A 24,724-nucleotide genomic window follows, 5' to 3' on the forward strand; every position below is an offset into this window, starting at 1 on the left:
AACAATACAAAGAGCTCCAGGAATTATTTCTGAGAATTGAAAAAAGATTGTGTTCAACAAACTTATCTTACGATAAGATAATCGTAAGTTATCTACTTCATTTTATCTTACGAGCTCTGCTCTCTGTTGGGGCATAATATTGTTTGTATTTTTTGAGTTGAATAAAGAAAAAGTTGAGTTGAAAACTCTTGACAAGCATTCAAAGAAAACACCTGAAGCTGTAAGTTTAATTTGGAGGATGTATCGGTGGTTTAATTAAGAGGATGGACGCATGGTGGACACCCCTTCCCCTCCTTGTTAGTTTTCTTCGGGAGGCTATGGAAAATTGTCGCATGAAATTGTACTTGTTTCTGTTTTTTTTTGCATTTGGCTCTTATAACTTCCTTCTTTGACTTGAACCTCCCAACAAACTCGGCTCATTGGTAATGTTGATGTCCAGTAAAATTGCAAAGAATATAAGGGAAATTATAAGGTGAGTATCATTTTTGAGGTGAATTGCATATAATGCAGTGCCTGCGGGCTAGTTTTCTGTTTTTTCCTTTTCTTTGGTTTAGGAAAATATATTTTCTTGGAACTTTTTTTTCTCAAGGAGGTGGGAGGGGGAAATACATCGAAGTACATTTCTATATCACCAAGTTCTTCTAGGAGAACTGGAAGAACTTAAACCAAAAAAAAAAAAAAAAAAAAAAATGATCCGACTAAACACCGGATCATAAAGACCGGTTTTTAGGTAAATAGTCCTTTTGTGTGTTATACTCCCCCCTCCTCTTGGCTTGAGCGCAGTCTACTTTTATGCAGAAAAAAGAGAAGTTCATAACAGTTTCGCAAATAACTATCTTGAAGCACCAAATTGAGTTTGTAAATTGCCGTTATTTTCTTACGGACTTCATCCAGATTTTCATAAACTGGCTGAGTTTTTTTTTTTCTCTTAATCTTGAATTGCTTAAACTGTTCTCGTAACCTATCCTCAGGCTAATTCTTAAGCTTAATTTTACACTTATAACCCTGCTTTTTTCTTCTTTTTTTTTTAGCTTATTCGAGGATGACGTCATGTCGTACATTCCCGCTGCTGCCTCGTCCAGCGGCTCTTCGAGTAATCAGCAAGTGCACACAACGAGGCACAATCGATCTAGTCACAGGCATTTCGATGCTAAACTTCGCCATTTTTATCAAAAGCTGGAATCAAAAGGATATGCACAAGGACCATCCAAACTTAAGTAAGCTATTTATTTACTTGTTCATCTGATGTTTAACTAGAGTAAGATTTAAGCTTTGAAGCAGAAAATTGCCACTAAGAAAAATTAATATTTTATATTTAGTTATACCTTTGTACTTTTGGATTTCGTTTTTTAAAAAGCATCTTCAAATAAGCGTTCATTTTTTAATCATGACGTTTAACAATGCTGTTGAATCTAAAGCCTGACTTTGACTTTCCATTTTAATGGACAAAACGCCAAATAATTTAGCAAATGGGAAGACCAGCTTATTCGTAATTTAGAGGAAAACAAATTTCCACGCCCTTTTAGTTTGTTTATTTGATTTCGTTTTGTACGCAACACTTTGATCGAAGACAGGATTTGGCTCTCCCGAAAGCGGCTAGTTTCTTTTTAACATACTGGAAATAAAAGATGACAGTCTCATAATATACTAGACGGAATTAGATGGCAGTAATGTAGATTATGTCATATACGTTTCAAGTTATCATATATTATTTGTCACTCAACGAAAGCGGGTTATTAATAAGAAATCTGTCATATGTATTTAATAACAAACTTAATATAATATTATTAGCAAATTCTTAATTGATCTACCTCTATCATATGTATTTTGTTTAAGTTGTTTATACTCAGTATAGTTTGAAAATTTGGAAGAGTAGTATCAAGAAAGAAAAGGGCTGCAAAGAATAAGATTACGAATTTTACCTAGAAAAAAAAGTTGAGCTGTACAGTTTACCTAACCGATTTGTCTGTGTGTCCCAATAATTGTACAGTGTCTCTCTAGCTGGCTTAGAGACTTGTTGCAAAGATACTATAGTAATGCATTACCATTTGGCTAGCATATGACCACATGTAAGAATAAGATGAAAGTGATGCACCAAAATCAATGGAAGAGTGTAGCCCAACCTTAAAAGGCCTGAAATGTGTTTTCAATGTCTATTGATACGCACGAATTTTTTACATAGAATTTTACGGCAACCAATATCTAGACAGGGCATAATGAAAAAGTGAAAAGTTTTTGGTTGTCGACATAATTTACAGTACCGGGCTAAAAGGCGGGAAATGATTCACGTATCGTTCTATCTTGTTTTCTTAAATTATGTTTCCCCGACATTATAGTTTTTTCCTACTGTCTGGCTTTCTAGGTTTCGCCATTGTAATCATCTTTTCACTCTGTACTCAATACTTTTGTAAAAAGGGGCTATTTCTTGTAAATACCATCCAAAGAAATATGGATCGGAGAGATACTGATCAAAGAGTCATGAGCACTGTATTGCAACTATAATGGGATTTCGCTAAAACTGCCCATAAGCGTAAGAAGATTGTAAATTTGCCAGCTTCCCTGTGCTGTGGTGAAAGAAAGGGTTAAGTCGCGTTTCACGGATAATAGATTGCCGAAATGATTTAAGCATCCTAGAAAGTGTGAGCAAAATGAATGGACTTTAGGAGATTTTTCGTATTCAGGGTGCTAGAATAGGTTTGAAAATTAATGTTCAGAAGACTAAGTCACTAAGGCTAGGAATAAGTAAAGAAGAAAAGGTGACGTTGGGTAACGAAAAGATTGATCAGGTGGGCAGCTTCACTTACCTTGGTAGTAGTAAAGATGGTGGGAGCAGTGAAGATAAAATAAGTAGAACAGCTAAGGCTCAGGGTGTTTTTTCACAGTTAAAAAAGTTTTGAAGAATAGGCAGATAAGTCTGCAAACAAAGGTTAGAATATTGGAAGCTACAGTGATAATAGTGGTTAAATATGGCTCTGATGCATGGACGCTCCGAAAAGTATATGAAGATTTGTTAGATGTGTTCCAGAGAAATTGCTTACGGATTGTTTTGGGCACCCGGCTGACTGACCGTATTTCAAACAGTAGGCTGTACGAGGAATGTGGTTCAATCCCGCTTTCTAGGGCTATTATGAAAGAAAGGTTGATATGGCTAGAGCACGATCTGTGGATGAAGGGTGATATATTGCCGGAGATTTCCTTTTCGGCCAACCGTCTAGGGCTAAACGGAAAGCGGGTCGTCCTCTTCTGGGGTTGGAGGACGTCATAAAGAAAGATTTAAAGGAAATGGGAACTTTTGTGAGGGTGTAAAAAGGGAGGCATTGAATTAATAGGGATGGATGAAGAGCGTGCATAGCTCTGTTGGCCTCTGGTTTCCTGGTGCTGCGGTGAGTTGGTAGTAGTTTGTTTGTAGTAGAAATTGCACCTTTTGGCTACCCATCTTGTGCCAAAAGAAAAGCAGGACATTCCCCAATGAAGTGGAAGAGGTCATAAAAAATATCTAAAGTAAAAAGTAATTTCATGGGAGGGCTTAATGAGGGAATTTGATAGATTAGGAATAAGAAGGAACGCTCGTAGATGTGTTGGCCTTTGGTACTGTGTTGGCGCTTTGGTACTGCATAATTTGGTAGTAGTTACAGGAGTTAACTTGCAAGATAAGCTTCGGATGTTTGTATGTTAACGCCGTAATGTCTGAAACTTCCCTCCCCCCTCCTTCTAGCAGTGAAGAGAAGTGAATAGTGGGCTTTTCGAAATTTTAGAGAGGAATGGTATAAAACGACCTTGAATATATAGTTTGTGTTTGAGTCTGTGTGATCTATCCTAATAAAGTCTGTAGGCTCAGTCATGAGGAAACATTCATTGAAGCTCCTGCTATAAAGCTCCTTATTGTTATCAAGGGACGTAGCTTTACCGATGCAAAGCCCCTTAGTCAAAACTTACCTCATTTACTGTGAGTTTGCTTCCATGCTAAGCTTATCCAATATCAGTTCTAATGTTCCAAAAATTTTTAAACATTAAAAATCTGAGCTACCCTAACTATTCACAAACAGCTAAGAATTCAGTCAAAGCAAAACTGAGAAAGTTGCAATGACAATAAAGAAGGTGAAATAGATTTAACAGATTTATTTATATATTTATTTATTAGATTTTATTCTATATTTATTCTATATTCTATATTTATTATGAACTTGTATGGATTCATTATTATAACAAATAGATTTATATATTTTTTTAGCCAATTTATATATCTTTCTCCTCTCGCATTTGTCTACTCCTTTACTTGAATAAACCGATTTTTTCTTCGTTAGTATGTTTTTGTACCTTCTTCTGCAGGGAAAAAATATATGTACGTGTATCCTGCTGTCTTATCTTTTGTTTCTTTATACTGGTCCAGTTGATTCCATGTTATTGTTCAGCTACAGCACTTTCAAAGGCGTTAAAATGCTCAGCACACGTACCATAGTAAAGCTAGAAAACTAGGAAGCTTTAGGCTTTTTGACTGCTTTTTGAAACCAGATTTTCCTCTTTTTTTCTGGGCAAATAGGACATGGATACGGCAAAATAATTTTAATATCAAACTGCTATCTATGGATTATATTTTGTGTATTATCTCGAAAAAGAGGAAAAAGGAACTTTCTAAGTATCTCGAAAGCCTAATAAGGTATGGTTAAAGAAACTATAGAAAGTGTCAAGATCAAGGATGGGACTATAAATTTTGATTTTACAAAAGTTTTATATCAAAATACTTTTAGAATCACTAGAGCCGAGTGGCTGTTAGTAATACAATACGCTTTTTCTTAATTCTGATAAATTATGTCTTTATATTTCTTCTTAAGGATTAATATCCGCCGGGATTACATATTGGAAGATGGATTCTCCAAGATTATGTCAGCATCAAAGAAAGAACTCCAGCGGTCGAAATTACATATATCTTTCATTGGAGAAGATGCACTGGACTATGGGGGTCCTGGCAGAGAATTTTTCTTCCTAATTTCACGGCAGCTTTTCAATCCTTACTATGGTCTTTTTGAGTATTCTGCACAAGATACATACACGGTTCAAATTTCACCGTTGTCCTCATGCATTGAGCACTACAAGGAATGGTAGGTCTTTCTCTCTGTGTATCTGCTAGCCTGTCACTTTTTGATGCATATTTTACTTATTTTAAAGTTTAAAAATCCAATAAATATTTGTTGCTTGGGCTTTGAAGATGTGCTGAATTATTTGTGCACATATTTCATGTAACCATAATTCAAAACATTGGGCAAAGTGTATTATAAGCTGCACCCATACATGTGTACTACAGGAAGGGCCCCCTTGTACAGGAAGGGTTCCCATTTTTAATATGGCAAAAAAAAATATTGGGATGGGATCTTTGAGATCACAACAAACGATAATCCTTGTAGAAACGGTTATATTTTTCCGAGGGGGTTTAAATACGACAAGCTCTTCGGATGAAGGTCGACAGATTACCAAAGATTAATGTTTTAGAGCCATCTGATTCTCGATTTTGTTTTTCAATTGAGATGGCGTGGAAGTTCTGACAAAGTAAACTATAAAGAACTGGTAATTCACTCCCACTTTGTTTAGATGTTTAACTACAAAGATAAGACTGAAAACTGTGGCTTCGACAAAAAATCCATTTAATTATCTTCCCCTTGAAAAATTTTAATGAAATTTTAAGGATAAGTTTCTAGGCTTACAAATTAAGACAGGTTTTGAAGAATGTGTTTTTCTGTCAATCATAATGAAACATATAAAATACAGGTCATATATCATTTTGACTCAACTCCAGTTTACTATAAAAAGGATTGTCACATGCATACCATAGTTTCAGTGAAATTTGGATCATACCAAATATATTTTAGTTATTCGTATCGAATGGCAAAACCCGAAAAACCTCTGGATTCTCTAAGAAAGAAATCTTTGAATTCAAGTCGAGTCTTGAAAACAGGAATGGTAAAACCGAGCATGGGATTGAGCAGAAACCAAATGAGAGATAACATCGTTAAATGCGTTCTGGAGGAAAAGCCCTTAGGAATTTTGATATCAGAAAAAAAACTAGGTTTTCACGAATAAAGCTCTTATTTTAAAATAAATGGATGATATCTGACTCAAGTAGCAGAAATGTTTATTTTTGCGGAGGACAAAAAAATATATAATATTATAATATATTATAATATGATATATACAATATATATATATATATATATATATATATATATATATATATATATATATATATATATATATATATATATATATATATATATATATATATATATATAAATAAATAAAGAATATAAAATATGGATTTAAAAATAAATGAAGAATATAAAATATGTACATATAAGTAGATCTACACCTTCCACGAAAAAGTGCTCAATGTCTATATTTATTTCTCATTATTTGGCTGTATTTTGAAGCTCAAAACATTTTACACTCAGAGTAAGGATTTAACTCTTATACTGAAAATCTTCGAACTTAAAAAAAAAACAGTTTTTCTTTGTTGAGGGAATCTTTCCATCTACTATTTATTTTGAATTTTGTATTTGTGATGGTTGATCCTTAATTACCATAGAATAAATAGAGACAAGTTTCTACATCTATATGCGGCATAAAGTAGAAGCTTTACGTAGAAGAAAGATACAGCTGCAGGATTGATATCCCAAATTCGGTATTTGGGTTAGGGTTTAGCTACCCATGGCCTAGCCAATTTTTTTATATGTATCTGAAGGAATGGATTTAAAACGAAGATACAAGTGACAGAAATAAGATATCTTTAAAACAAGGAAAGCAAGCGAATTTTCATAGTGTTCAATGTCGAGAAAATCACCATAAACAAGGGTGGCCTTACCGCTCCTCAAACTCCTCGTAAGGCTTGAATGCCAAACCTACTTTGCTCATAACTGAATAAACAGCTGGAATTAAAAGACAAACACATCACTCTTCAACACGATTGTCTAGATTATGATAAATTTGTAGAGAACAGATAACAGTAAATCGCTTATGAAACGCTAGAATTTCCCTCAATGCGAATGTATTACCCCTTTTAATGTTAAATTGGTTTAAGAAACTTGAAGGGCTCCATAGGTTCAAAACCATTATCGAAATTATTTTTGAAATTTTTTAGTGGAGGGAATCAAATTGTGTGTTTTCAAAGAAGTATCCCATTATTAGATTCTTTTTCTAAACCCGTTTCCTAAAGTAAGTATATTTGGCCTCATTTAGCAAAAAAAAAAAAAAATATTAAAGGAATTAATGTACTAATTCTCTTTGACTATCTTTACGAAAAGATACGGAAAGTCTGGGAGGCAGACGAAAAGAGGGAAAGAAGAAGAATAAATAATACCTCATCGATTGGTTGTAGCTTCAGTTTGACCCACTTTATTCAAAAACATCACTTAGTTTCTTAGATTCAGTCCCTCTAGCAACAATCATTTCATTTAATGCAGATTGGGCAGTAATAGTAATTTAAGACAATGACCTCTCCTGATAATTCGACCAGAACTCCCTCAACCAAGTCTTTGCCAGCTTCTCCTTCCTTTCTAGCAACCTGCTCAATTTTGTTTTGGGTCTTTCTAACTTGATTAGACCAAGGGGTGCAGGAGACAGTCGTACAATCCTCACCCGCCCAGTATACCCAGAGTACATTCACCCCATTTTCTGTCATGGAAATTCGGTTTGTAATTTACTGTACGGTACACTTCGTCGTTTCTTTTTTTCTAAGAATTATCAGAAAGCAGGATGTCAGAAATAAAATGTATTTGAATACAAAAGTTAATTTTTGACAAAATTTTTTTCCTGAATTTTCATTTAATATCCATAGGTCTTCTTAATTATACTGAATGTCATTAAACAAAAATATTCTGAATTTTTCTTTTTTTCAAAGGAGATATTCTGCATAGTTTTGGCTACGCAGTACCGTCAATAGACGTATTTTACAGAGTTGATGAAGAAGTTCTTCAAATACTGTTGATTACTTAAGTTCTTACTTAATTAAGTTAAATACTTAATTGCTTAATAAGAATTTCTGCAAATGTTGATTACTTAACTATGGCATTATCTCATGTCAATATTACTACAGAAAAAAAAAAATGTTTTTTTGGAAACATGATGGACCAGTACAAAAGCTAATTTCACTTTCATACCAGTTTGCAGATATATGAAATCAGTTAAGACGTATCCGATAGGGTAAAAGGGGGTTTGTTGCCAAAGTCATATCCAGGAGGGCTTCAGGGTTTGATTCTCCCCCCAAAATTTCGGCCCGACTCGTAAAAACGTAACAAAAATGCATACAAGCAAGTTTTTATGAGGTTTTTATGGTCACCCCCCTGAAAAAATCTCCCCTGAACAAAAATCCTGGATACGCCCTTGGTTGTTTGATCTGCTGTCTCTCATGAAGTTAAACCTTTGGTTTTCAAGTGTTCAAGTGTTCTGAAAATGTTGCAAGACCTAATTTTATTTGATTTTTCTTAAAGGAATTTGCATACACACAACAAACTAGCTCAATGTTTTAATGCTTAGCACTTATCATTTTATGTTCTTGCTTGAGTAAAAACCAAAACAAGTGACTTCATTTTTTATTCTAAGTATTTTGAGTCTTTTCCCATGTTAAACACCTGAGCCAAGAGCGTCAATAGACTCTGTTGATTTAATCTTGTGTTTTTTTTTTTTTTTTTTTTTTAATAAGTGTTCTGACAATACATCACGCCAGAACTTTGTTTGGTATAATCGCTAGTTCTTGTGTTTACTTAAAACTTTATTGGTATCTAAAAACTGAGTTTCTAGTACATTGTGTAGAGAAGATGAGCCTGTTGTTTTCCAATAACTAAACAACAGGGGAATATCAGTTTCATGGAAACTCTCTTGAGTTTTTGACAAAGTGTCGGTATAAAAAAATTAATTATCCCTAAAACTTCAAGGGTTTATTCACGGCAAATCAATCTTTCTCTTTTTAATTTTAAGCCTGATAGTCACTGTTTTTCTTTTTTGCACTTTAAGTTAGGTTTTTATTTTTGATGAATTATAGTTCAAAATCAAATGAATTAGTGTAGTTATTTTAAGCTCAATGGAGTTGGTAAATGCGTATAATCTTTTTTTGGCTACTATATATATATATATATATATATATATATATATATATATATATATATATATATATATATATATATATATATATATATATATATATATATATATATATTAATGCTAAATAAATTGAAATTGGATTTGGAAAATGCGGGTTTTCAAATTCTAGGAACCCAGCTGTCAATAAATTTTGTTACCTTTGTCTTTTATTTACTTTTTTTTATAATTTTTTCCCGGGTTTATCACAAAAAACGTTCTTACTTAGTATATCTATCATGTAATTAATTAATCATCTTTTTAGTGTTTATTTTACCTTTATTGGGCCTCAAAAGATTAATTTTTCTGTGTATTCATTGAAATGCTAAAGCTCTTAGTTTTCCTTTAGCTAAGCAACAGGGGAATATGGTTTTTGTAGGAATCTCTCTTTCTAATTTTTCCACTTGAAGCGATTATATAATGCTGAAGTTTTCCTAAAACCCTGGAGGTTATTTCAGGCAATTCATATTTGAGGTTATGAAACTTAAAACGAATCAAAGCTTTTTTCAAATCAGAACTTTCTCTTAGATTTGAGTTTTTGCAAAGTGTCTTTGGCGGGGATTGGAAAAAGTTTTGAAAGAGAAATGAAAATGCCGACAGGTTTTTTAATTTTTTTAAAATCCAAATTTAATGTTTGAAGGAAGTTTAGAAAGATTGATTTGTTTCTTCCAAAGAGATTTTTTTAAGATTGAGTTTCTTTCAACATTTTCTTTTTTTTTATTTAAATTTAATGTCTGGAGGGAGTTTGGAAAGGATGGTGTTTTTGCAGTTCCTTTCAGTTTTTTGTTGTTTTTTTTTTTATTTATTTAAATTTAATGTTTGAACAAAGTTTAGAAAGATTGATATTTCTATAGTTTCTTTCAGTATTTTCTTTTTTTTGCTTAAATTTGATGCCTGGAGGGAGGTTGGAAAGGATGGTGTTTTTACAGTTCCTTTCTGTTTTGTTGTTTTTTTTTTTTTTTATTTAAATTTAATGTTTGAAGGAAGTTTAGAAAGTTTGATATTTGTATAGTTTCTTTCAGTATTTTCTTTTTTTTTTGTTTAAATTTAATGTCTGGAGGGAGGTTGGAAAGGATGGTGTTTTTACAGTTCTTTTCAGTTTTTTGTTGTACTTGTTTTTTATTTTTTATTTATTTAATGTTTGAACGGAGTTTGGAAAGGCTAATATTTCTACAGTACTATTATGTTTCTATTATAAATTCTTATAATATTTGGTCGAGTTCTTTTGTTGTCTGCATATTGATTGCATCTTACTTAAGCTATTCAGTATTATCATTGAATCTAGAGTGATCAAATGGGATGAAATATATTTTTATTTGTCACTCCTTGCTGTTTCTATGAAATCTTCTCCTTGGGAAATGGCCTAGAAAATCTTTAATTCTAGCAAAATGTAGGTAAAAAAAAACCTAGTGGTTTGGATAAATCTGGACAGATTAAAAAAAAAAAAAAAAAAAAAAAAAAAAAAAAAAAAAAAAAAAAAAAAAAAAAAAAAAAAAAAAACTATGGCGGAACAGCCACTGACAGTCATGCCTGTTGCTTCCTTGGGCTGGAGAAGTAACAGCTTTTTCTAATGATAAAGGCTTTAGGTAATGGGCTAGGGAAGCTATAGGAATAAAAATATATTTTTGCAGATTTAGCAATTAATATGGACACTGGAAATTTAGGTATTGATTCTATTTACGACATTAAATTAAAAAATGGACATGAACTGCTACAAAGTCTTACAAAATCTCCAAGGAATTAAATAAAATAAAAAACTACCAAAAATCAGCAGCATTGGTAACATAAGGATTATTTTTCAACAATTAAGTTCATTTTAAGTTTATATTTCTTAATTTTGCCAGTTGCTTTTATGTGTTCATAGATCTGGCTAGTTTATTATATATTGAAGCATCAATCGTATATACATTGCTTAGGTTGTTCTGTATTATTTTTACTTATATTTTTTTCTTTGTGCATTGTTTTTTGTTTTTTTAACGCTTAAGACGCCTTATATAATACAGGCAAAATGTTGTTTGTTTGTTTCTCTTATTTTTTTTTAATACGGGCCATAAATCCGTTTGTCTGATTTTATTTCTTTGTTCTGTCATTGTAGGCCAGTTTGGCTATAGATATTTTGTACAAAATACGGCATTATTTTTTTTTCGGCCGATTTCAGAAATTAAAACCGTTTTGCCATTGAAGCTTTGTTCAGAAGTTAGCGCAGTATTTATTTCACAAATGTAAGCTGTAAATGTCCTTCTAGATTACAATGGTTATGGAAACAACACACCTGTTGTCTAACAGGCTTTATTTACTTTCTTTATTGCTGATACTTATGTAAATTCAAGCTTAATAAATGAAAAAAAAAAAACAAAAAAACAAAAAGATGTTCCGGATATATAGACTTCTTTTTCAACTTTCTAGATTAATTTCCAAGATATAGTGCTCTCTGGAGATTTATATCAAAGAAGTTAAAATTTTTTTCAATATTCAGTTTTTTGATAGCTTCTTATACGATGTCTCCTCTGGTAAACCTGACTTGAGACAGGCTTCAACATCGAGAAGGCTTTTGCACTATTCAAGCTGATGCTTGAATAAGTTTTTCAAATGTGTATGATACGGGTGTTTTTCAGTGTGTCAAGTAACAAATTAGATTATCCCCAATTTCCCAGGCGGATGCGATCTACCATATATAACAACAGACATTTAACCTATCTCGTGGTATTGGGTTCGGTCGTTTGCTGCGTTGCGTCGATTCGTGATCGACGCAAAAAACAAATTAAAGTTTTATTAAGACTAAAAGTTTTAATTTTAATTTTTAAAAGTTTGAAGATTAAAGTTTTAGTTTTTACAGTTACATTGTGCCAAATGTGGAGTACGCCTGCTCCGTGTAGCACCTTGGCCTCCGCTCGATATAGAGTGAAAATCCCGAGGGTAGCAAAAAAGCGAGTGTGCATAATTATTTTAGGAGTCCAGTATGTTACTTATGAAGATTGTCTCAAGATATTATGTCTACCGACCCCTAAAAAAAAAAAAAAAAAAAAAAATGAAAAATATGACTTGACGATGAAATCTGTCTTGAAGTGTCTGTCGTTTAAAACTTACCGATATGTTTTTTTCTGATTATGTGTCAGATAAATTGTGTCAGACAGTTTACTCGATTGTTTGGTCTTCAAAAGCTAAGCCTGTCACCTGTTATTTTGACTAACCTTACCTTGTTTTCATTCGTACCTTACTTTGGGCGTAATTTTAATTCCTGAGGTTATTTTAAGTGTATTGTCAATGAGTATACTAACATGTAATTGGCAATCCGATGCTAGCATGACTTTTTTGCGTGCTATCATGGAGAATAATAGTTATTTATGTATTTACAAATAATAACACCCCTCATTTGGGTTTTAATGCAAACGATTGGGTAGAACCATAGATGTAACGTCAGTCACCTTATCTTTATCTTTATCCTTATTTTTACCGTAAACGATTGTTATCCAGACGCTTGTCCATGCAGTTTTATTGTGCTAGTCCTTGTAATCTGTGACGTTATTATTCTGCTTCAAATGCAGATCGCAAGCAATCTTGCTTATCGAAACACGATGACAAGTATATTGAAACTTGCAGTGGGAGTAACGGCAGTATTTGCGTTTTTTTTACATAACACATTTATTCAGCGATAATATCCTTTATGCTAATTTTGTTGTGGTTAAAGTTCGTTTTTACATAAAAATGGATTTTCCTTTCCTGTAAATGGTATCAAAGAAAACTAATAAGATAATGCCTCATTCCTCTTTTTCTAAACCTTCGTGAAGTTTCTAGCTTGGAAACTTTTGCCCTTTTTTTCCTGTTTTCGAATTATGAACGCAAGGACGATGAAACCTACAGTGAGAGTAGCCCAGATTTTTTATTTTTTTTTGAACTGAACACAATGTTTGAAGCTATGATATCCTTTATACTAACATTTTTATCATTTTTTATTTCTATCAAAAATTTATTTTTCTTTCCTGTAAATGGCAGTAAGAAAAATAATAAGTTAATGCCTTATTCCTCTTTTTCTAAACCTTCGTGAAGTTTCTAGCTTGGAAACTTTTGTCCTTTTTTTCCTGTTTTCGAATTATGAACGCAAGGACGATGAAACCTACAGTGAGAGTAGCCCAGATTTTGTATTTATTTTTGAACTGAACACAGTGTTTGAAGCTATGATATACTTTATACTAACATTTTTGTCAACTTTTATTTCTATCCAAAAATTTATTTTTCTTTCTTGTAAACGGCATAAAGAAAACTAATAAGTTAATGCCCTATTCGTCCTTTTTCTAAATCTCTGTGAAGTTTCTAGCTTAGGGTATTTTGTACCCGTTTTGTTTTCAAAATAACAAGTACCTAATCAAAATTTCCAGGTTTCGATTTTGTGGCCGTGTTCTGGGTCTTGCTTTGGTTCACCAGTATCTCCTAGATGTCTTCTTTACCCGACCCTTCTACAAGGAGCTCCTCTGCTTGTAAGAATTTAGTTTTATTAACAATTTGTATGTTTTTGATAAAATTACTTATTTGTCCGACAAGAAATTATTTTTTTGTTTTACCCGTTTTACCGGACACTGAACGTTTATTTTGAAATCATTAGTTTGACCCCAAGAAGAAATGGAATCATGCAACAAATTGCAGCAGAAATAAGGTCAAAAATAGGGATTTTTGAGTCTTAGAGCAATGCAATTAATTGGTCAAAATATATGCTCCCTGCATTTCCCATAAATTATCTTCTGAACCAATCCCATTTTCCTGAACCTGTAAATGAATTATACGGCATACTATTTCTTCTCTAATAAACCTGGCGTGAAACAAATTCCCTAAGGCTTTCACAGTGAAAGATGACATCTCTCTCTCTCTCTCTCTTCTATTCGAACCCGGGAAAAATTATTTTCTAAATTTATGTAGTGTAGTTGAATTACCTTCTTGGAATCTTGTTATGATTTTAGAAACAAACATAACTCGCTAATTGTTTGGGAAATTGATCTTAGCCCTGCGTGAGGATTAATTTTGTGTCTAGCATCAATTAATTTTGTACCTTGTTTCACAAAATATGTTATTTTCAAAGCAACTTGCCGTATTTATTAGTGCTTAAAAAAAGAGAAAATGAAGACCAAAGTTTCTTTCTATTTAAGTTCTCAAAACTGTGTAGTGATATATAAACTTCATTCTTTCATAACCTCCTTCTACTATGTTACTCTAAGCTGACAATCTATGTTCCTTGGCATAGCAAAATCCCTGCAATAAAATTATGATAGTTTTCCATACCATCATGGTTGTAGCCGTAACTGCAACCTAACCAAGAACGAAACACCATCCATAGAAACAAAAATTCGAACACGTGTTAAAAAAATTGGCTAATGAGAAAAATTGCTCTTTGTTGTTAATACCGGAATTGTAACTATTATCTTGGTTTGTCGTAATAGTAACATGTTATTTCGGAACAAATTTACGGGAATTAAAGCCCTCAAAAAATACGTTTGATCGAAACAAAAAGTATATCATTGGAATTTATATGCTCTAAAACCGTATACAAAAAACTCACAGTTCCCTGGCTTGAACAACAAGGAAAATGACTTTTTGGCATAGGTAGAACTGGTGTGTTCTGTTTAACAGACAAATACTGATGATTTTTCACTCGACTGACGAACGACTTGACAAGCAACTTCAAACGACTCGACTTGAAAAGCAACTTGTCAAACGACTCGACTTGAAAAGCAACTTGTCAAACGACTCGACTTGAAAAGCAACTTGTCAAACGACTCGACTTGAAAAGCAACTTGTCAAACGACTCGACTTGAAAAGCAACTTGTCAAACGACTCGACTTGAAAAGCAACTTGTCAAACGACTCGACTTGAAAAGCAACTTGTCAAACGACTCGACTTGAAAAGCAACTTGTCAAATTGAGCACTTTTGGATTTAGTTTACAACAATTCGAAAGCAACTTTACACCGACTTGATGGGAATTTTTTCAATTCTATCTAACTATTATTTCATCTCCCATTTAATCTGTTCTTTAAATTGTTTTACTCCCCTTTCGAAGCTTCTTACGAGTTGGTTACCATCCCTTTATCTTACCCAAGTTAGGTGTTCAGTGCCTTCAAAACAAGAAAGAAAAAATTAATTTTATTAGACTGTATTTTTGTCAGTCAATCGGCCAGTTTGAAACAGATTTGGAAAGAAAGGCGAAGTAGAATTTAGTACATAGTTAAATTTCTTTTGAATAAGGTACTCGTAGTTTTGTGAAAATAGCTCAATGGTACATTTCTAACATAAATGTTTCTGTAACCAGATCCAACCGGTATAACCGTCAAATGCTGTAAATGCGACGTGACAATAAATAAAGACTATTTGAATATTCGTCGTATTCAAAAAAAGATTTGCATGTTCGTCGTATTCACAAAGATCTTGAGGAAGCACCGAGATATGTGATTTTGCCGTTGGTTAAAGACCCGTTTGCGGCGTCAAAGAAGCAAAAGCGAGATGACGATATTACGGTCACTACAGCTTTTGTCAGTGAAAGTATTTCTATGGCGATAACTGCCTCACAAATTTCCAAGGCCCTTCCTCTACCTGATGACGCCATAGTGAGTTGAGATGCCGGCTTACAATCAATATTTTCAGGCATGAAATCTCTTTTATCGCAATACATATTGACCAGAATTTTGTTCTGGACGTCTTTAAAGGGGTTAAAGAAGCACGTCATTTTTGGGCGTGGAACGGAGGGGCGGCATCTCCAATTTCCTGGAATGAATTTGCACTAAAAGAGTGTTAATATTGCAGTAATTTTGCCATCCCCATGCATTTTTATCGTTGCTCGTTCTTTTGATCTGTCCATCATTTCTTATATCTGCTAATATCAATTTACTTTGCACTATTACATTCGTCAATATCAGGTAAAAATATTTGTTGCTTACATTTTAGTAATCAATTCAGAGATGACTTTTGTCCAAGTATATTACAATTTATTATATCGTCAGTGCATCATTGAAAGTTAAAGCTAACGCCAATGATTCATCGGTGACTGGTGTTACCCCCCTCCCCCGGAAAAACCCAATCGCGAAAAATATCCCCTTGCGGAAAATACCCCCCCCCCGCGCGGATAAGTCAAATTTTAAAGTTTCTTTTATACTCCCCCCTCGAAATCTCTACCCCCCAAAAAATCTTGGCTATGGAGTTTTTTTTTTGCTTGATTTTGATTTTTGGACCATTGTGACTTGAGATAATTCAAAAATGGAAAGGAATCATAACTAGGTGAATTTCTCTCTACTTATGATCTTATACATACTATGTGATCTCTATACATTAAAGTATATTTAAAGGCTAATCTTCTTTTTTTTTAATTCGGTAAAAATCGGGTAGCGATTCGATAGAATATACGCCCTCCCCAATGAAAAGAGGCTCGGGACGCCCCTTAGTTGGGATTAATAATGTAATGATAATAATAATTTTGATAACCAAAATTAAAAAATCTAGTTATTTAAGTCTAAATATGGAAGAAATCATAAAAAAACAAGTACAGGAAATAAAAGATTTTGTGTGCCGTTATATAAAATATCTTGCCGTATAAGATCAAATATCTTAAGTAAAAAATCAAGATTTTTGAGTCTAGATATTAAAAACCATTCTTTAGAGTGGCAGTCCCCAAAGTTTAAGTTACACTTAAGAAACTGACATCCTCTGCTACAATACTGTCTAAAAATTCACAACAAATACCTATTGCTTGAAAAAAAAACACAATAGTTTCAGATTGTTATTCTCCCGACAGTGAAGCTATAAAGACATCATTGTCTACTTTAGTCTGGCTTTTATCGATTGCACTTTTTCGATACTTAAATTCGATTATTGTTAGTGTATGATCCTTAAAATCGCTCGCAATTTTAGTTTATTTTGATAAATTTTTACTTCGATGCTATTATTATTTATTGAAAAGGCTAAATGCACAAGAATTTAATTAAATTTCATTTAAAAAAATTATAATTTAAAATCTCGTTACTGACTCGCAAAATCATTATTCAAATTAGATCTGTCGTATTGTGTATGTTTGATGGTAGAATTAACTTTTTTGTGTGTTCGTTGTAAGTCTTCTTAAACCATATTTTACCAAATTTAAAAATTACAAATCTAGTATGTTCTGTTTCAATTACTCTTTAAATAAGTGATTCAATTTAGGCGCCCTTTAAAGAAGATAATGGTTTATAATTTTCTATGTTCTACTGTTGCTTTCTGCAATTTAATAGGGAAATTGGACTTTTTGGAGGATGACGTAAATATAAGAATCTTTCTTATTTTCTTCTAAGAACGAAGACATTTTTGTAGCTAAATAACGAAAGAGAGATAAAAACCGAAAAGATATAAACTATTATTTTCTTTTTCTATGAAAAGGACTATTAATGAAAAAAGAACAGAAAATGATTTTAAAAACTTTTTCCGCAAAATAACTTTTTCAAAGGAAAGTAAACAACTCTATTAAACCAAAAGTGAGCAGAAACAAAGAACGTACGACCAGAACATATAAAGAACATTAGAAATAAAGACCAGAACATAATTTGCACTTTATTGAAAACTGTTACATTTAAACGTTTTCCTTTTGTTTAACTTAAAAAAATAAAAATTATTAAGGTTTTAAGGAATAAATATCAGTATATGTATATTAAATTGTGAATCAACGTTCGTTTTTTTCAGTAAAGTGCAAATTATGTTCTGGTCTTGAGAAGGTATGGAGGTTGTCAGCCTTACTCAAGTTAATTTCCCTTCGTTTTGAGTTTCACTCGGTTATTTATAGTAATTTCTGTTTGGTTTTGACTTCAGAGGGAGGCGAGGATGGTTGAACTAAAATTTTGCGCTAATGCTTTATTTTGTTTGATTTATGTTTTTCTTTTATTTTCAGATCTCTGTGCCTAAGCGATTTGGAATCGGTAGATCCTGAGTTCTACCAAAGTGTTACTTGGTTAAAAGAGAACATCATCACTAACCTCGATTTGACATTTTGCGTTACAGAAGAAATTGGCGGAAAACATTTTGAAAGAGAGCTTAAAGCCAATGGGAAAAATATTTCAGTCACCGAAAAGAACAAAAAGGTATTGTCGTTTATTTTCTTTTTCTTCAGTAGGATTTCGTCGATAAAATTCAAGGAAAACACAAAAATATTAGTAAATGTTGTTTGAAAATCTTCCAGAAAAAAGAGATCAATCAATGGAGAAAAAAGTATCATAGCTCGCTTTAGTTTTTAAACAGAATTTCCGAGACAGAATTAGGGGAAATATCGTTTTAACATTTCCACAACCTTACCTAGAAGTGAACACAACGGTTCGATGCTTGTCATAAGACCAGTCTTTTCTTAATAAATGTAATTTAATTTTTGATAAAGAGCAAATTTAATAAAGAAACAATTTTTGTTCCTTATTCTATAAATTATTAGTCCTATTAATGAAAATAAGTTTATTTTATAAGGCCTGACTTTTATTGTTAAAAAAGATATTTCTGAATTCGAGATGCCAGTGCATGATATGTCGAAATTTGTTTTCTTCTAAGAAAAATTTTAAAACACATTTAAATATATTATGAATATACCTGCATATACAGAGGGGTGGAAGGGGATGTCTCTCGCCTACGAGCCTAGTTTACAAGACTAGTCTTTTTTTCCACTGATCAAACTGAAAATTTAGGGTGTAAAAATATAATTTTTCAGTTTGGGAAAAGAGTATTTAAATATTGCCGCATGCAACTGAATAATATAGCTCATTGCTATATAGTCCATGAAAACCAACAAATCAGTCTTTGAGGTTTTGAAGTATTTTTCATCCCTTTTATCCTGGGTCTCACCTAATTTTTCTCAAATAAATGCGTCTCTGCAAATGCGCCCAGTTGATAAATGCCTTTAGATGAGCATTAGAAGCACAATAACTCATTCCAGAAGAAGATTGTTAGATACCCCCTTGAATGGTGGCGTCGTTAAGGGATGGAGGCAAAGGGGGTAGTTTCCCCTCAATAATTTGTAAAAAAAACTATAATCTATTTAGTAACTTTAAAGCTTTTGTTCGTCTCAAATTACTTTTTACTTTTAGCAGAAAATTTTTGTAAAAATTAATCCTTTCTCGTTTTTAATATAAGGAAAACAAAAAAATAGGGGTTTATTACGCTTCATAATTTTTCTATTTAAGAATTAACGACGCTTCTTGACTACTAAGGTCTCTGCGTCGGCCCTGCAGTGCATTCCTGCAGCGTGATTTTATCTCTGGGTCCCGTATTACCAAGCTAAGGTCAAATCCACTGCGCCACCACAGGACTACGCTTCATAATATGTTCTACATTAATATTTTTCAAATATACTGCCTTTGAAACCTTATCATCAAGTAAAAATGTGAGTCTAGTAAATAGCAGAATTGAAAAATATTTATATGCCTCTTGTTGTGCCACATTTTCTGAGATCAATTTTTTCCCCTGATATTTAAAGTGCTTTAACTTCCTAAAATCTATCAATGCAAGATTGGATTCCTTTGTTATAAAATTTCAAAAGTGGGAATGTGTACACCGTCACCATCTGCAAGTTGGACAGAAATCGAATCATTGGAGAATGAGAAGGTAGATATGCAATGAATATAATTTCCTGAATGAAGGAGAAATCATTGAAAATGAAAATGAGACTTAGCACTTCTTATAATGATATTAGTTCTACAATTAGATAGGTCAAATCAGTTCTAGTTTGGTCATGGAATTTTTCAGAGGGGGATCTGCTCCAGAAATCAATTAATTGTTTAAATTTTTTAATGGAAACTCTGAATATCTTATTTGTCATTGAAATCTCTAATAAGCACTCAAAACGTCCTATTCCTTACGTTTTGGATTCACATACTAGCCCATAAAAGTAAAACTGCCTATATGTATAATACCATGCTGACTTCTTGCTATTTTCGCTTTTCTAGATATTTCTCTTAACCAGCTCCACAAAAGAATTGACGTAAATGTGCATTGTGACTGAAATTAGTCGCATTTCACACAACCCCAGGGCTAATTGTGGGAAATTTGTCTCCACATCAGCATGCTGTACGAAGTGTCTGCTGAGAACGGACTAAAGTGAATTTAAACAAAATGTTTATATTTTTCTCACAATTTAGAAATTTTGTTTGCACGTATAAGCAGCACCAAGGCTTCCTTTTTTTTCTATTGTTATCAGTTTTATTATGCATTACTAGGAGGCCAAGCTTTGCTTGTGAAGGGATTTATGGACATAAAAACGATATTAAGTGTACCTCCCTGGAAATATATATCCCCCATATCGTGATTTACACAAGAAAAACTTTGTGCAATTTTTATAGAATTCTTTGTTTTTAACAAAAGGGGAAGGTAATTTTCAAACTCTAGGAGTCAATTTTCCCTTCCAATTGACATCCGTGGCAATTTTTGATTAATCTAAGGTTTATACTGCAATGATGCCAAGAACTGTTCAGATTTCTGAATATTCTTTGTCAAACAATGTCCAACGAAAGAGTTTATAATTCTAAATTTATTTTTCGCATGCTTTCAGATTTGAAATACAGTCTTAAAATCTGGAGAATGTGTCACAATATAATGTTACACAATATGTGGTAATACTTTGACTTATCCTGTATCTTTACTTAGACAGGACTATTGTGCTGCTTATTATATTAGTTTTGGTTTTATATTGCCCACTGATATTAATACTATTTATTAATATAAATTCGCAAGTCCTCAAGCTAATCAATTTAATAAAAAATCATAAATAATATTTCAATAAATCATGTATATTAATAGTTTCGTACAAAAATTAAATCTTACAGAGTCAAAATCGATTTCAATATATCGATTTCAATATCGATAGTCAACACAAGGCTAAAGTATAATTTGTGTATAATTGTAAAGTATAATAATAATTTATTAATATAATTGTATAATGATAATAATTTGTAAAGTATAATTGTGTAAAGTATAATATGTGTTATATAAAGTATATAACACAAGGCGACAAAAGTATAACACAAGGCTAATGTTGACATTTAAAATCTTTTATAACTTTTTTTGAATCTTAAGTCCATTAGTGAATACAAAGTAAGAGAAGAAAGTAACTACATATTTTACAGCTTACAAAAAGTTGCTATAATTTAACGTTAAAAGTTATAATTTAACGTTATTTAACCGTTTAACGTTAAAAGTTATTTTAAAGTCGTAGTAAACCATGTTTACCAAATTCTTGCATTTCTTTTTTATGGGTTTGTGTATGAGTCGAACAAATCACCTATAGTCCCAAGAGACAAAAAAACGAGAGAATTTTCAAGACTGAAAATTTCTGCTTCCCTGAGGCTCATGTCAAAGCACCAGTTACCGCTTCAATGGTTCTTGTATATGTAAAGGCGTCAATTGGGTGGATGGAGGGGTGTTAGGGGGCGTGTGACATCTAGGTTTTTCGTCCATCCTCTTATTTTCATTGAAAAATGTTTTCATCTGTATTTTCACCGAAAAAATTGAAAGAAAGGCAATCGATAAAAATTCTTGACTTAGAGGATAGAATGACATTCTGCTTCTTCTTCAAGATATAGCTTTTAGAATTTTTGTTGAAATAGATGATCAGTCTTCATTGATCGACCTGGTAAAATTGGCGTAAACAATCCAAATTCTATTTAGAAAAAGAAAAAGAAAGATGGTGTTCAACCCAAAGCCGGGGTAAGGGGCCAATTTGATAAGAAAACCCTTGGTTGGCTATATAATGCGTTTTTCACGCCATGTGTGTTATTTTTTATACCCATCAAAAACTTCCTCAATATCCACGTTGAATGAGTGCTTAAAATTTAAAGTTATAAATAATCGTGTGTCATTTTGTCAGTGTCCTTTTCGTTTTTCGTTATTTTTTCTCATACTCCTCTTAGTACTTATTGTTATGCTCAGGGGACAAATAATAAATTATTATTTTTATTACTGTTACACAATCGGTGAAAAGCAAAAATCTTTTTTTTTTTGGTTCTTTTATTTTGATGCAAAAATGACAATAAGTGATGAAAATAAGTTCGTCACTTTAGTAGTCGGCTTCGAGACAAGTGTGTTAGTTCAAGATTTATTATGAAAGAGTCGCAGGTGCAAGGAAAATCTTGCTTAGAAAAAACTGCTGAGAAAAATTAGTTTAGAAAAAATTACTGAGAAAAATTTGAATTTTGAACTAGAATTACTAGGCTACAACCAGATCCGTACATTTTTTCACCCCTTCTGAATAGTTGAGAAAAAGAAGCATATAAAGGGTTTTTGCTGTCAATTGGTGATATATTTTGCCTACTATTCGAAGTACTCCTGTCCATTCTCCTTGACAGTCAAAAGCGTTTGGATATTCAGAAATTCTCCCGTGTCCCCGTCTTTTTTCCTCAGTCATTACAGTTGCGGACCCTTTACTCCGCTCCTGGAGAGAAAATGAAGAAAAAATAGCTGTCAGGAAAAAATCCACAAAATCTGATATTCCCAGATTCATTAGGTAATTGGTCCCTTTTCGTGGTCGTGTCAAATACAAACTGAATAAAACCCAAGTCCTGTCACTTCTAATAGCCAATTATCGCCTTTTTAGAAAGAAGGTACGAGCTCTCTTTTCTTGTTTTCTAAGTAAGTGGTTCTAATTGACTTTCCTTCCCTTCTTTTGCAGTAGTACTTACAAAAGAAATAAACAACATTGTAGTATATCATATGCTTTGAAATAATCGCCAAAAATTATTTTCAATACAAAGTCTGTCTAAGGACATTCCCATGAGTAGGGGGTGTGTATCTCTCCCAGGCAAGACCAACTTTAAACACGGAAAAACTGTAGCACGTAACTTTTTCAAAAACTACACAATTTTTCCTAAGATACTCGGATTTCTGATCAAGTGTATTTTCCACCAAATACACACTCCCTCTGCCCCCAATTTATATAATGAGAGAAATTTTATGTATTTTTTTTTATTGCCGTTGAATAATTTTCGAAGCAGAAGCTCTCATTATGTGGCGTAATTTCCAAGAAGAGGTAAATGATTTTCAAGCCGCAGCTCAAGAATGCTTGGGTAAGTTTATGGTCTTTTAGACTCCTTACGGGCAAAAAGACTTGTATTTTTTTTCTGAACGTTCTCCATATAACGTGGGAAGGGCGTGGTAGTGGGTTTGTAGATAGGTCATCAAGATATTAGAGATGATTAAAATTAGTTCGGAAAAAAATGTCTCAAAGCGTAGATTGCTAGTCAGATTTTGAAAAACTTGACGTTTGCTAAACTTTTCTTACGCTTTATTTTCCTATTTTTGGTATATATATATATTATAGTATATATATATATATATATATATATATCTATATATATAAAAATAAGTTGTCTGTCTGTCTGTGGATGTGTGGATGGAGGTGTCAGGTGACGTCACCTGAAAAAACTGGATTAGGTGACGTCAAAACTGAAAAAACTAAAAAAAGGCAAAAACTACAAAAAAAACTAAAAACTAATAAAAAAAATAAAAAAGCTAAAAAACTAAAAAAACTATAAAGGTAAAAACCAATAAAAAACTAAAAAAAAAACTGAAAAAACTAAAAAAAGGCAAAAACTACAAAAAAAAACTAAAAACTAATAAAAAAAGTAAAAAAGCTAAAAAACTAAAAAAACTAAAAAAACTAAAAAAAGGTAAAAAACTAAAAAAAATAAAAAATAAAAAAAAACTAAAAAAAAGGAAAAAACTGAAAAATAAGCTAAAATAAAGGTAAAAACCAATAAAAAACTAAAAAAAAAAGGAAAAAACTAATAAATGACGACACTCAAAGAGAAAGCGACCAGGACAAAAGGAATGTTCGATTAGCAATCAACAAAGCACCGGGACACAGGGAGTATAAATGACGACCAGGACATAAGTAAAAAAAAAAAACTATCTATATATATAAAAATAAGTTGTCTGTGGATCTGTGGATCGTGGATCAGGTGACGTCACCTGAAAAAACTGGATCAGGTGACGTCAAAACTGAAAAAACTAAAAAAAGGCAAAAACTACAAAAAAAACTAAAAACTAATAAAAAAAATAAAAAAGCTAAAAAACTAAAAAAACTAAAAAAAGGCAAAAACTACAAAAAAACTAAAAACTAATAAAAAAGCTAAAAAACTAAAAAAACTAAAAAAAAGGCAAAAACTACAAAAAAACTAAAAACTAATAAAAAAAATAAAAAAGCTAAAAAACTAAAAAAACTAAAAAAACTAAAAAAAGGTAAAAAACTAAAAAAACTAAAAACTAAAAAAAAACTAAAAAAGGTAAAAACTAAAAGAACTAAAAAAGAAAAAAATAAATGACGACACTCAAAGAGAAAGCGACCAGGACAAAAGGAATGTTCGATTAGCAATCAACAAAGCACCGGGACACAGGGAGTATAAATGACGACCAGGACACAAGTAAAAAAAAAAATTAACAAAACTAAAAAGAAGGTAAAAACTACAAAAAAACTAAAAAGAAAAAAAAACTAAAAACTAATAAAAAAACTAAAAAATCTAAAAATCTAAATAAACTAAAAAAGAAAAAAAAAGGAAAAAAATAAAGGAGAAAAACAAAACTAAAAAACGAATGTATATACAGACCGGTACACCGGGATACAAATGA

At 32.2% G+C, this 24,724-nt stretch overlaps 1 protein-coding gene across 1 annotated transcript in view; it reads left to right on the forward strand.

The window, feature by feature from the left end:
* LOC136027159 (E3 ubiquitin-protein ligase HECW1-like) overlaps positions 1-24,724 on the forward strand; it is a 152,891-nt gene that overhangs the window by 58,868 nt on the left and 69,299 nt on the right. The window contains exons 8-11 of the mRNA XM_065704150.1: positions 1,032-1,217; positions 4,833-5,099; positions 13,500-13,598; positions 18,018-18,207. Of these exons, the coding sequence (XP_065560222.1) occupies positions 1,032-1,217; positions 4,833-5,099; positions 13,500-13,598; positions 18,018-18,207 (742 nt within the window). The remainder of the gene's footprint in view (positions 1-1,031; positions 1,218-4,832; positions 5,100-13,499; positions 13,599-18,017; positions 18,208-24,724) is intronic.

This window comes from Artemia franciscana, chromosome 5 (assembly GCF_032884065.1).
Source record: "Artemia franciscana chromosome 5, ASM3288406v1, whole genome shotgun sequence".
Taxonomy (NCBI): domain Eukaryota; kingdom Metazoa; phylum Arthropoda; class Branchiopoda; order Anostraca; family Artemiidae; genus Artemia; species Artemia franciscana.